The 11,124-nt window shown below is 39.0% G+C and overlaps 5 protein-coding genes across 5 annotated transcripts; all 5 read right to left on the bottom strand.

Annotated features, from left to right (window-relative positions):
* Positions 1–36: 36 nt before the first annotated feature.
* Positions 37–1,268, bottom strand: KRE5_7 (killer toxin resistant protein; the record flags this gene model as incomplete). Its single annotated transcript, XM_064826557.1, has 5 exons — positions 37–258; positions 314–906; positions 968–1,043; positions 1,134–1,158; positions 1,228–1,268. The coding sequence occupies 5 exons, from the start codon at positions 1,266–1,268 to the stop codon at positions 37–39; spliced, it is 957 nt and encodes a 318-aa protein (XP_064678417.1).
* A 1,882-nt stretch (positions 1,269–3,150) lies between these two features.
* Positions 3,151–3,831, bottom strand: ATC70_007294 (uncharacterized protein; the record flags this gene model as incomplete). The annotated part of the gene is made up of 1 exon (XM_064826556.1): positions 3,151–3,831. One exon carries the CDS (start codon positions 3,829–3,831, stop codon positions 3,151–3,153), a length of 681 nt encoding a protein of 226 aa, XP_064678416.1.
* A 132-nt stretch (positions 3,832–3,963) lies between these two features.
* Positions 3,964–6,419, bottom strand: COX16 (Cytochrome oxidase assembly; the record flags this gene model as incomplete). Its single annotated transcript, XM_064826555.1, has 7 exons — positions 3,964–4,417; positions 4,474–4,516; positions 4,595–5,566; positions 5,630–5,649; positions 5,757–5,843; positions 5,901–6,083; positions 6,169–6,419. 7 exons carry the CDS (start codon positions 6,417–6,419, stop codon positions 3,964–3,966), a joined length of 2,010 nt encoding a protein of 669 aa, XP_064678415.1.
* A 241-nt stretch (positions 6,420–6,660) lies between these two features.
* GRX3_2 (glutaredoxin) lies at positions 6,661–7,497 on the bottom strand (the record flags this gene model as incomplete). Its single annotated transcript, XM_064826554.1, has 1 exon — positions 6,661–7,497. One exon carries the CDS (start codon positions 7,495–7,497, stop codon positions 6,661–6,663), a length of 837 nt encoding a protein of 278 aa, XP_064678414.1.
* A 752-nt stretch (positions 7,498–8,249) lies between these two features.
* On the bottom strand, positions 8,250–9,791 carry ATC70_007291 (RRM domain-containing protein; the record flags this gene model as incomplete). The annotated part of the gene is made up of 6 exons (XM_064826553.1): positions 8,250–8,853; positions 8,916–9,134; positions 9,192–9,249; positions 9,363–9,404; positions 9,471–9,569; positions 9,632–9,791. The coding sequence occupies 6 exons, from the start codon at positions 9,789–9,791 to the stop codon at positions 8,250–8,252; spliced, it is 1,182 nt and encodes a 393-aa protein (XP_064678413.1).
* Positions 9,792–11,124: the final 1,333 nt, after the last annotated feature.

The following is an 11,124-nucleotide window of genomic DNA, read 5'->3' as shown; positions in this document are numbered from 1 at the left end:
AGGTGTAGTAGTTGTAAAATTACAGAATGGATTGTTTTATTTAGGTTTATCATATTTGGGCTTCCAAATCCAACTGTTGCCCATGATACCTTGGCCTTGCTTGTCTGCTTTGCGGTAGTATTTTGCAGCAAGATACAAGTCTTTTTTGACACCTTGTCCATGGTAGTAACAATGACCAAGATCGTTTTGTGCATCCGGATCACCTAAATCAGCAGCAATTTTAAAAAATTGCACTGCAGATTCCTTGTTTTTCTTGCACTGTTGTATAGATTAGTCTTGTTACTACTACACCATGTCGTTGCTTATCACTTACTCCCCATCCATGTCTGAACGAAACACCCAGCTCATAAATAGCCATGATGAGCTCGCCCTTGGAAGCAGACGCATTGACCGTATTCTTGATGTTGGTTAAATCTTCAACAGCATGTTCTGCAGCCTTTTGTAGATACTGGAAAGCAACATGTTCATTCTTCTTGCATCCCCATCCATGTCGTAACGAGACGCCATAAAGAAACATGCCAATTGGATTACCCTTTTCAGCTCCAATACGGAAATGTTGAGTTGCCTTCTCCAATTGACCCTTTTCATGGAATGAAATGCCTTCATGAACAAATGCTTCTACTTGTGCTTCAGGAGAAAGCTGTTTGTTACTTGTGTGGGCGATGGGTGTAATGGGTGACGGGATAGAAGCAGGCGAAGCGATGGCAAGAGAACTTATTGTACCTGATGGATGATCTATTGTTAATGGAGGGAGTTTCAAATCATCACCGTCGTTGATGTGGTGATCGTCGTCATCTTGATGATAGTTGTAGGAAGCATAATGAGATTGATCATGCTCAGTGTACTGGTATGAGTTCATGGATAGTGTGCTGACAGGTTTGGCGGCCATGGTGGATGTATTGGGTTCTGCGATTGATTAATTTTTCTTTTCAATTGATCAAGACTTGGAGATGTAAAATATACTTACCAATAAAAGTATCTCGAGAATATCCTGCTGATGAATCAACATTTGGGTCTATTAAGGAATCCCGGTTGATATGATCCTACAATGTTTAACAATACAATATGGGAACAATCAAAATGAGTTCTCTTGTAACTAATTGACGTCCATTTCCGGGAGATGTATAATGTACCTGATGATGAATTGCTGCTTCAACACTATGCAATGTAATGTTAGTTTTTTTTTTCTACTAGTTTCACAAGTAGGTGTTTCGCATGTTTGCTTACTGTGGTGATTTATGGAATTGAAGCGATAGTTTCTTAAACATATTAGCAAGTAATACTCTTTTTTATATTTTTGAAAGGACAGGAAGGGGTTTTATAATACTGTAGAAAAAAAAAAAAAAAGGAAAGGAGTCTTTTTTGTGGTATAGGGAGGAAAAGGAATAAAGAATAAAAGAAAAAAAAAGGGATATTGTTGTAAACTCATAGCAACTGCTTTATTCTAATCAAGTTAATTGATTAAACTTGTGAAATCCACCTATATTTGGTGGGTTGAATGTGACACTTGCAACTATTTGTAAATTGGGAGTTTGAAATGTCAAGAAAAGTAACCTTGATGGCATTGTCCTTCCTTGCAGTCGATATGAAGGGAGATTTATATGTGTCTATACACAATGCAAGGTATGATTTGAAACAAATGGGTTAAGGAAAGAAGAGTAGATTTTTGCCACAAGAAGCCGAGAAATTGCAGCCAGTATGGGTTTGATCTGGCACTCAAATGTTACCATCAAAATAACCTTTGGAGAGATTGACAAGGCCAATACAAATCAACATCACACCAGATCAACTTTAAATATCAATGGACGAGAGCACACGAGTTCCTGTGTACCATCATTCAGATGAATCTGTTTCTCTTCAGAACTATATATAGTTCAAGTGTGTGCATATTTGTATGTGGTGAAGGAGTCCTATACCTGGCGAGAGGTGAAGAGTCTACATTACCGTCAAAATAGATGATTCAAGCTGCTACAAGCTATCAATGTAGCTTGGCATACCTTGGCATGTAAATTTAAGCATATGTTATCTATTTGCTTTGTTCAATTCGTAGCGTACGCTCTTTCGTATGCCACATCCCACAAATGATGCCAGTATGAATTGAGCACAATTATCATACTTTAGCTTGCAGTAATGTTTTTATTTTAAATTGATAACGAGATTAGAAGGTTTATTATGTAGATTAGATGGCTCATTGAAACCCTACTGAAAATTCCATTTTCAACTTGGAAGCTTTCCATTAACAACCCTGTAAAGGCGAAGCTGACCCTTCTGTGATGCTCCACATCTGTGTGAATAAAGACACTTCATAGTTGGGACAGCAGTATGCTTGCATTACCTCTTACTACTCCAAAGTATGCAAAACACAGCGAAATTTATATGCAGTTGAACCGTGATATCTCGTGTTACAAGCCGTTTTAGACAGCCAGAATAGCACTAAACGGTTGCTCTCAACTAGCACTTGCTTTTTGATACTTTTGCTCAACTTTTTCTGAATCAACAAAAATCGGCCCAAAACCATGAAGGATACCTCATAAAATTGATCAAAAATCAGACAATCGCGTTTTTGACCCAAAAATGAAGACTTCTACTATAGCATATATTAAATCAAAATGCTTCTCTCGATCCAACGCAACCCTTGAAATCACTTTTATGAAACTTTGATATGCAAAAACTTGACATTTTTGTCTAAAACGTCATTCCATACATTCAATAATTGCTCGCTAAGCTTCTTAAAAACATCTATTACAAATAGCACCATTGGAAGCTCCTTAAAAAGTACTCTCAAAAAGCATAAGGCTGCAAGATCGAATAGCTGCAATTTACATAGTCTATTTCTACAGAATAGATCAATTGAGTCGATTTTAACCAGAATCTATCCAATCTGGAGCAGACGTATGTTGGAGTTAAATTTTGGCGGTTCCTGATGATGATTGATGATTGATGACAGGCTCAACAGTAGTAGGTTGAGCATCAATGGATATTATTTGCAAAGTTTGACCAGATAGTAAAACTATACTTATTCTTGAAAAAGAAACGAAATTGCGATTGCTTTTAGTCAATTTTTGGATGTTAATGTTACTAAATTTTCAACAGGAGCAGGTAATACATGTCTTTTTATATGTTTTGTTTTTTTTTCAGGGGTAGATGATTTCAAACAGTTGAGAAAGCCCAGTTCTTTGGCCATTCAAGACACAATCTTGGCGCCACCAAGGTAACATCCACCAACGTAGCTGTGGTTTTCTGTAGCCAGACATGATATTCATTCACAATCTCCTTCAATTCATCTACTGCCTTTGAAGCATACACTTGCTTTGCTTGATCGTATTTCCAGCTGTGTACGATGGATGCTATAAAGGGTGATTGAGATACATCTCCAGACACATGCTGTCTGTTTAAATTCCAACTTTTTGCTGGCCATTGAGGAGGGTAGTGCAAAGAGTAGATGTTATATCCATTGGCTATAGTATAAATTTCTCGAACCGCGATCCGTCTGTTCTCGTTGTCCATGTTCACTGTACAGAGGCCTTCATCTTCTTCAGAACTGAACCTTTGTAGAAACACATTCTTTTCTTTCCCTAGTCGATATACTAGACCATGATTGTGTCTAAATAGCTTTGACATGACCGAACGCTTTCTTTTGAGCGTCGCTGATACGAATGAGGAAGGTGCTTCAGAGTTTGCGCTCTGGAGAGGAGGAAGCTCTGTCTTGATGTATTGACTCGCATCACTAGGCGGCAAGAATACGAGATCCGAGGAGAAGCTATGTGTTGGTTGCTCAGTTGTAGGAACTACATTTTCTGCATACGGGTGACCATTGGGCTGTCCCTGCATACTTGAGTAGTGCTTGTGAAATGATACCATTAGTGTCTCGAGTTTGATATGTATTTCCCTGCGACATGTAATGCATTAGAATATAGTTATATTATCGACAAGCATTCATATATATATGTATATATATATACTTTACAAGGCGCACTGTTGATAAGCTTGCAACTCTTCTGAATCGACCCCTTGTGGAAGGCAGTGTTTTGAAGACCATCGTAACCAACATTGATGCCCATTACAAAAGTGAGAGTCTCCCTTGCCACGAATCTCATCTACTATCTCTGTACTCCACAACACATTTTCTGTACTCCAAACCCGACTGACACGCCAAACCAGACATCTCAAAAAGAAGATACGCACATTCTTTCCCCAGTGCAGCAAAAGACGTTCTAGAATAAACGTATTCATCAAAATACCGTTGCAAAGTGTATCCAAAAGAGCAGCATGGACTGTAAGGAACTGAAAATGAGCGTATATGAACGACAGCGATCTGAGCAATGTAATTGTATGATCGCATTGAGATAGCACAATGTTCAATGTTTGCAAGATAAAGGGGCGGTCGATTGGAAAGTACGCTAGTTGGACTGGATATCTATACATGAGAGCACTGTCAGTAAACAATGTAGCATTTATGCCATGTCGGCATACTTTTGCAACTCTAGCACCGTTTGTTCCAAAATGTCAAATAAGCCTATGCTCAAAAAATTAGCAATGTAACTTAAATATTCTCTTCAAAGGAGAGAGAGAGGGAGAGAGAGAGAGAGCTTACAAAATACTTGTTCAGAATTTGTCAACACCGTCTTCTTTATCACTGCCCTGAGCCAAACATTCACCATGTCATGAAACAAGCCATCTGGATCTGCAGCTACAGTATTCCAAGCCATACACTCTGTATAGCGTCTTGTCGCCATGATCAAAGGCTTTGGCTTTCCAATGATGCTACTGGTAAACATGGTTTTGACATGCCCTGTAGTAGCGGGCTCATTAATCAGTTGAATGTTGTCTGTGGGTGATAAGGTAGAGGCTGTGAAAAAGTTGCTTTTACTGTTATTGTTGGTGCCTATTCCACCATTGGTGACGGAACAAATCTCTCTTTGTGTCAGTAGATGCAGTTTACTGGCAAAATAAGATGCCAAACACAAGTAGCCTGGCGATACACTGAGTAGCAGGTTGCGTTGGTATAGTCGTAGCTGTGGTAGGTTAGGGTATCTCGCTGTCATGTACACTTTTAGTGTTGCATGGTAGTATCGATAAAACAAAAAGAAAAGTTCACTATCGTCGCTTGTCCATCTTCGTATCCAGTTGCCCGATTTCCGTAAAGGTAGCTGATTATAATCCACGTCGTCCAGCAGGCAATGTTGATATGATTTCTTGTCGGATGTCATGATTGTATGTAAAAATGATGGGAATATGTACTGAATGTCTGATACAAACATGCGCTGTTGCTGCCGATGATGCTGCTTCTGCTGGCAGTGCTCTGTCATCTCTTTATGTACACTGTGAATCATTTTCAGTGGCGAATCCAGCGCTCTCAACAATGAAATAGCCACTCCAGGTATCTTAAAGTAGCAGATGGCTAGCACTTTGGCACTGAATGCGATGATGTTGGAATAGATGGCTTTTTGATTTAGCTTCTCTATCGCTAATCTCAAGGAAGCAACAAGTAGTCGTCTATAGTCTCTGACAAGTACATGTTCCTGAAGCTGAAGCCATTCCGTGTACTGAGACGGGCCCAAAAAGTCTTTCCAAAATAGATTAGCCCATGTGTTGATCTACTTTCTACCTTTTCGCTCTCCATCCTTACCAAACTCTAAAAACTCATTTCTGCATGAAAAAAAGAGAAAAACAAATAAATTAATGTCTTTGATCTCCTTATTTTAGAAGCTTTTTTTTTTTTCATTTAAGAGTTGTCTCCTTTGTATGCAATGTACCTTGTCATAATTTCCAGAATAAACTCAAAGTACAGGCCTTTGTCATCTTGACTTGCTATAGAGATATTGTTCAGCAGTGATCGCCACCTATCCAAGAGTGTCATGGTAAGTAGTTGGAAATCAACATGGCGTCTAATTCAATACCATTTCATCAAAATAAATCTGCCAAAGTCGAGTTTCCTCTCTTCCTTGGCAGCATCTTTGATACCCCAAAAAGAAACAGCTGCTTGCAATTGTGGAAAGTAAATGTCGTTTGAGTTTTTACGAAACCAATGCGATACCTGCTCCTTTAAGAGATTTCTTCGATGCTTGGGTTTGCTTTGAAATCTGTGTGTTTGTATAAACAAAAATGGTTAAATAACATAAATGCACAGCAAACATGATTTGTACATCTCATCTCTGTATATATTACTTTAGAAAAAGCTTTCGAAGTGCAGTGTAGTCCGGAATGGTGCTGCGATGTTTCGCGCGAATGATGGGCCGCTGATGATTGATTGTGGTGTTGTTGCAAATGGTGGACGAAGACGAAATCGAGGTAATCGTAGCAGTAGAGCAAGATGAAACGCAAGCCTCTTCATGCCGTTTACTGAACAGCGATATTAGGCCTATCAAATGGCGTTTTTTGATCGAGTTTTGGCGATGAGCACAAAGAGATTCCTTCATAGCTTGTATATCTGGAAAGGTAAGTAAAAAGAAAAAGAAAGAATGCTACAAAGAAAGCCAAGGGAAAGAGAGAGAGAGAGAGAGAGAGAGCATCATTTTATTTATAACAATTTATATGCATAGAAAAAAAAAAAAAAAACCTTTTTTTCCCCCCTTGGGGCAAGATCAGAGAGGCCAGAGAAGACAAGAGCTAGGCAGTTTTTGTACAGTTATCTTACACGGAGGGACACAGAGGATAATTTTACTTGTACTCTTCTACCAGTTGCTTGTGGGCAATAGCCAGTTGAGCTTCCAATTCCAACACTCTTTGTCTATTACGTTGTTCTTTTTCAGTAGCATGAGTTACTTCAGTTTCCAATACAGCTACTTTCACTCGCAATCGTTCGTTATCAGTCTTCAATACATCAACGCGCTTCTCCAATGTCTCCATTTTGATGGCTTTTCTTAGTCTTGATCTGCGTGCAGCATCTGTGTTACGCTGTCTCTTTACCACCAAGTCAACAGGTGGACGATTATTGCCCCTCTTCTTTTTAATCACTGGAGTGGGTTGGACGTGTTGATGGTGGTAGTGAAAGTCGCTGTTGCAATTAGCATCATTGCTACTGACAGTGCTCAACACAGGCGAAGGAGGAGGAGGTGTGGCATACAATCGTTTCTTGTTGTATTGCTTTTCCTTGACCAATTGCTCGTTTTGACGAATTGTATTCAGTAATGAATAAACCTTGATAAGTGGTATCAAATGTGGTGGCAATGGCTTGTCATCCGTATTGTTCTTGATGCTGTCTTTTGAAGGCTCTTGCTCTTGTTGCTTAATCTTGGATTCCTCATCATGGGCCAGTAGATTCTTCAATGAGCATTTCGTCGCATTATTGTTGTTTGTAGTATTATGGGTATCTTTGTTATTTTTAGGAGTAGTGGTGGTGGTGGTAGTAGTATTAGTGATTGATTTGCGGCATTGGAATAAGCTGGATTGCTTCAAATCGTTTTCAAGCCAGTCGTCCAAAGTAGTGCTATCCAAACCCCAAGTTGTGGCAGGAGTTGTAGTATGGCTCGAGTTGGTTTTGTTGCTGATAGACATTTTAAATTGGTGTTTTTTTTGTATCAAGAGAAGGAAGAGAGGATGTCTCAAACGACATGGAAACGATTTATAAGTAAACCTCTCAAGCTGCTAGATTATCACCTGGCATTGTTGTTTTTTGATTGGATGAATCGATGACAAGTTTTGTCTCCCCTCCTACTTGAGCACCATGATTGGCTATCCAAATGTGGAAGAAACTAACTTTTATACCATTTTGTTTCTTATTTATCGAAAGGAAGGTTCAGTACACATCATAAATCTAGGTTAACATGATGTAAATGCTAGCTCATTTGATGAGAGCATATTTCTGCCACGACTGGAGCCAAGAAAGATGGAGAAAAGAGGCAAACGCGATGATCATTGGAATGATTCATGTTGATAGGCATTGCGTTCTTGATTTGTGCTCCATATCTCTGCTTTTTTTTTTAGTGTGTGGGGATGTTGCTACAATATCAAATTTGAGTCAGAGATTGTAATGCGTTTGTATTGGCGATGAGTGCATAAACATAAATCAGAAAAATAACCAATCAAATGTCAAGATGCATGGCTATCTCACATCAATGCGCAAATTGATCCATCTATCTACTGTATAAAGTGGCAACTGTTTATTACTAAAAAAGAATTGGGTGTATATAAAGATGTGTATATAAAATATGAGTGTGGTTAGATGTGTTGGAGTATGCTTTGAATGTACATGACAGGATACATCATGTTTGTGGAAGATCTGTCTTTGCTCAAATGTATGACAAGATTTATTCAATTGACCACATATTTTCATTATGAACTGGCTTTGACTTGGTGTTATCTGTCTCTAATAAAGTTTTGCTGGCATTTACTGGATTTCCACTCATCTCGTAGTCATCCACGCTCTCATGATCAATGGCGGTTTGTTCATTTCCATACACCTTGTTCTTGGGCAAGGTCTTGTCTTTAAAGATAAACACATTGTTGTTGACATTGATGAAACATTTGCATGCGACAACCACCGTCATTAAGATCAGCGCTGCTGCTACCACAGTAGTAAAGATCAAGAACTGACGAGTATGAGCATAGGGATCAGCGTCGGCAGGACGTGGTTGAGCAATCAGTACAATTCTGTAAATGAAGTAACCAATAGATGCCAATCCACCAACAATGAAGGTCATCATGGCATACTTGTTCTCTCTATACACTGCAATCAATGCGAGTGATAACCCAAGGCCGCCCAAAACGAACACCAACACAGTTTCTGTAATGGTATTGTCGTAGCCTAGTTTTTGAGATGGAATCAATTGTGCTGCAAACGAAAAGACAAAGAAGAAATCAAGCTTCAGCAGCGTCAACAAGAGGCTGGTCATGATCAGTGCGTTACGAATTCTACAGTGAGGATTCCATTTGTTGAGTATTGCAATTTCTAATCTTTTGTGGGCATGTGTTACCTCATGTCAGCAGAGAAGTTTCTGTAATTATCCCAAGCAAATTGTTTGCGCAACTTCCAGCCAAAGAAAGCCAATACGACAAAGAAAAAGGGGATCATGCCGATGATGGTGTATTCAATGGGTCGCATGATGCTGCGATAAAAGTCTTTGGCTGCGTCCATACCAAACAAATTGGCTTGCCAGCGACCATTCACAGGTTTCCAAAAATCTTCATTGCCACTATAAACATGGTGAGTATGTATGATTTGTATTTGGTTGACGAGGGAAACTACTCACCATACAGCGTCTTCCAGAATAACATGCTGTTCAAGTTGAATGCCAGCATAGCTAAAGCCTTAAGGTTAGTATATATATATATGATCGACTGGATACTCAGCTACTTGTTTGCTTACACTAATTTAAGGTTATTAATAGACTGGGCCAACTCTAATTATGGCAGAAACTCACCTACGACCAGGAGACCAAATGTGATCAAAGCACAAAGTTGAGCTAAGTTTGATTGGAGGGAACATCAATACAAGCTAAAGGGCGATTAGATGGAATGCAAAGCTTTACCTGTATTTCTTTGATACAAGGCATCAGCACACAACACAACTTGAAAGACTTGAGCGATAATGAACAGTGAATGGTAAATCAGATCAGATTCACTGACACCTGAAAAAAGAAATCGACATGAGCATACATAGAGATGACTAATCGCATTCAGTCTCACAAACCTATGCCTGCCGAATCTGGACTACAGTTACTGACAAGACCTAAATGGTTCATGATAACAATGCCTTCCAATATACAAATCAGGATGGCTTCAAATGTCACCACTGAAATGGTGAATATGGATTCTTTGGTCTTGAAGATGGGGTTTTCTCGTATAGCCATTGGTTGTATTGTGCCTCTGCTGTTTGGTGAGTGGTAAAGAAAGAGAGAGAAACAAGAAAAAAGCAAAAGAGACGAAAAAAAAAAAACAGAGATGCACAAGTTTTATAAGGATTAAGCCTGTTGTACTACTACATTCAAAGATCTGTTTTGTCTCTAGGTGGGTGCCCTTCCACACTCATTGACATTGCAAAACAATTTAGGCAATCGGTTAAGTTTGGGGCGCAGTCTTTGTACCTTTGGACTGTAATCATGGGACACAGAGCAGCTTTTCTCTTCCACGCTTTTAACTGCTTTCATACCAGGAATCCACAAGATGGGCTGAGGAGCAACTAGTGCCATGTTGAGGTGCTCTATAGGTTAAAACCCAAGAGACCAGAAAGTTTATTTCTTTGAACCAAGGTGGATCCAGATCTGCCGATTGATAGATGTAACATCAAAGTGAAGAGCGTGTAACCTGTAGCTTCTTTACATGCATGGCCTTGATTTGTCTGTTCCCGTCAAGTGAGCTTATAATTTGGTTTGTTTGGCAATCTGTAAAGTCTTGTATTTACATGCAAAATGCATAATTTTTAGTTGTAGACTTCTGCATAAAGACACGCTTTAATTCAATCTTGGAAAGAGAGATTTCCACAAGGCTTCCAATGTTTCCTCTTGCCATACCTATACACAAGGCTTTAAAGGGGTAATTGCCAGGTAGTTTTCTCCTTTAAAAAAAATTCATATTGAGATAAAAAAAAAAAGGGCATATAAGAGAGTGTGGAAAGCTCCAAAACCATGGATTGTATAACAGCAAATTTAACACCACATGTTTTATATACTAACATGTCGTACATGTTACTATTCGGTTTTCTCTCTTGTTTGTAGAACAAGGATTGGCTTAGATGAGTGAGCTACTCCCTTGTAAGTCCGTGATTCCTATTTGACATCAGAGCAATAATTCCATCATTTCTTTAAGTGGCTCAGTGCCCATGGATAGGGTACTCGTTTCTCTACGTAACAGCATTTGGCAAATGCGTGTAATTTGATTTGTATGAGCAAAGTGCCTGTCATTTATGATGTGTGTGTGACAAATCACAGATTCGTATATACTACCCAAGAAAGAAGCTACTTTATCTATATTTCTTTTTCATTACGAGAATTTGAACATGTTGGTATCTGTTGGAAGAGGGGCTATCTTGACCAAACCTTTCAAATTTATCTTGTTTTTAGCAGCCATAGCACGAAGATAGCACCAGTAATCGACATGATTAGGTAAATATGGTTTATGTTGACAGATAATCTTCATATAAACAAGAACATCAAGCATAAAATGTTCACATCTATCTCCTTTAGG

This window comes from Mucor velutinosus (genome assembly GCF_035048745.1).
Source record: "Mucor velutinosus strain NIH1002 chromosome Unknown tig00001551, whole genome shotgun sequence".
NCBI classification, from domain to species: Eukaryota; Fungi; Mucoromycota; class Mucoromycetes; order Mucorales; family Mucoraceae; genus Mucor; species Mucor velutinosus.
This window is presented reverse-complemented; position numbering and strand designations above follow the sequence as displayed.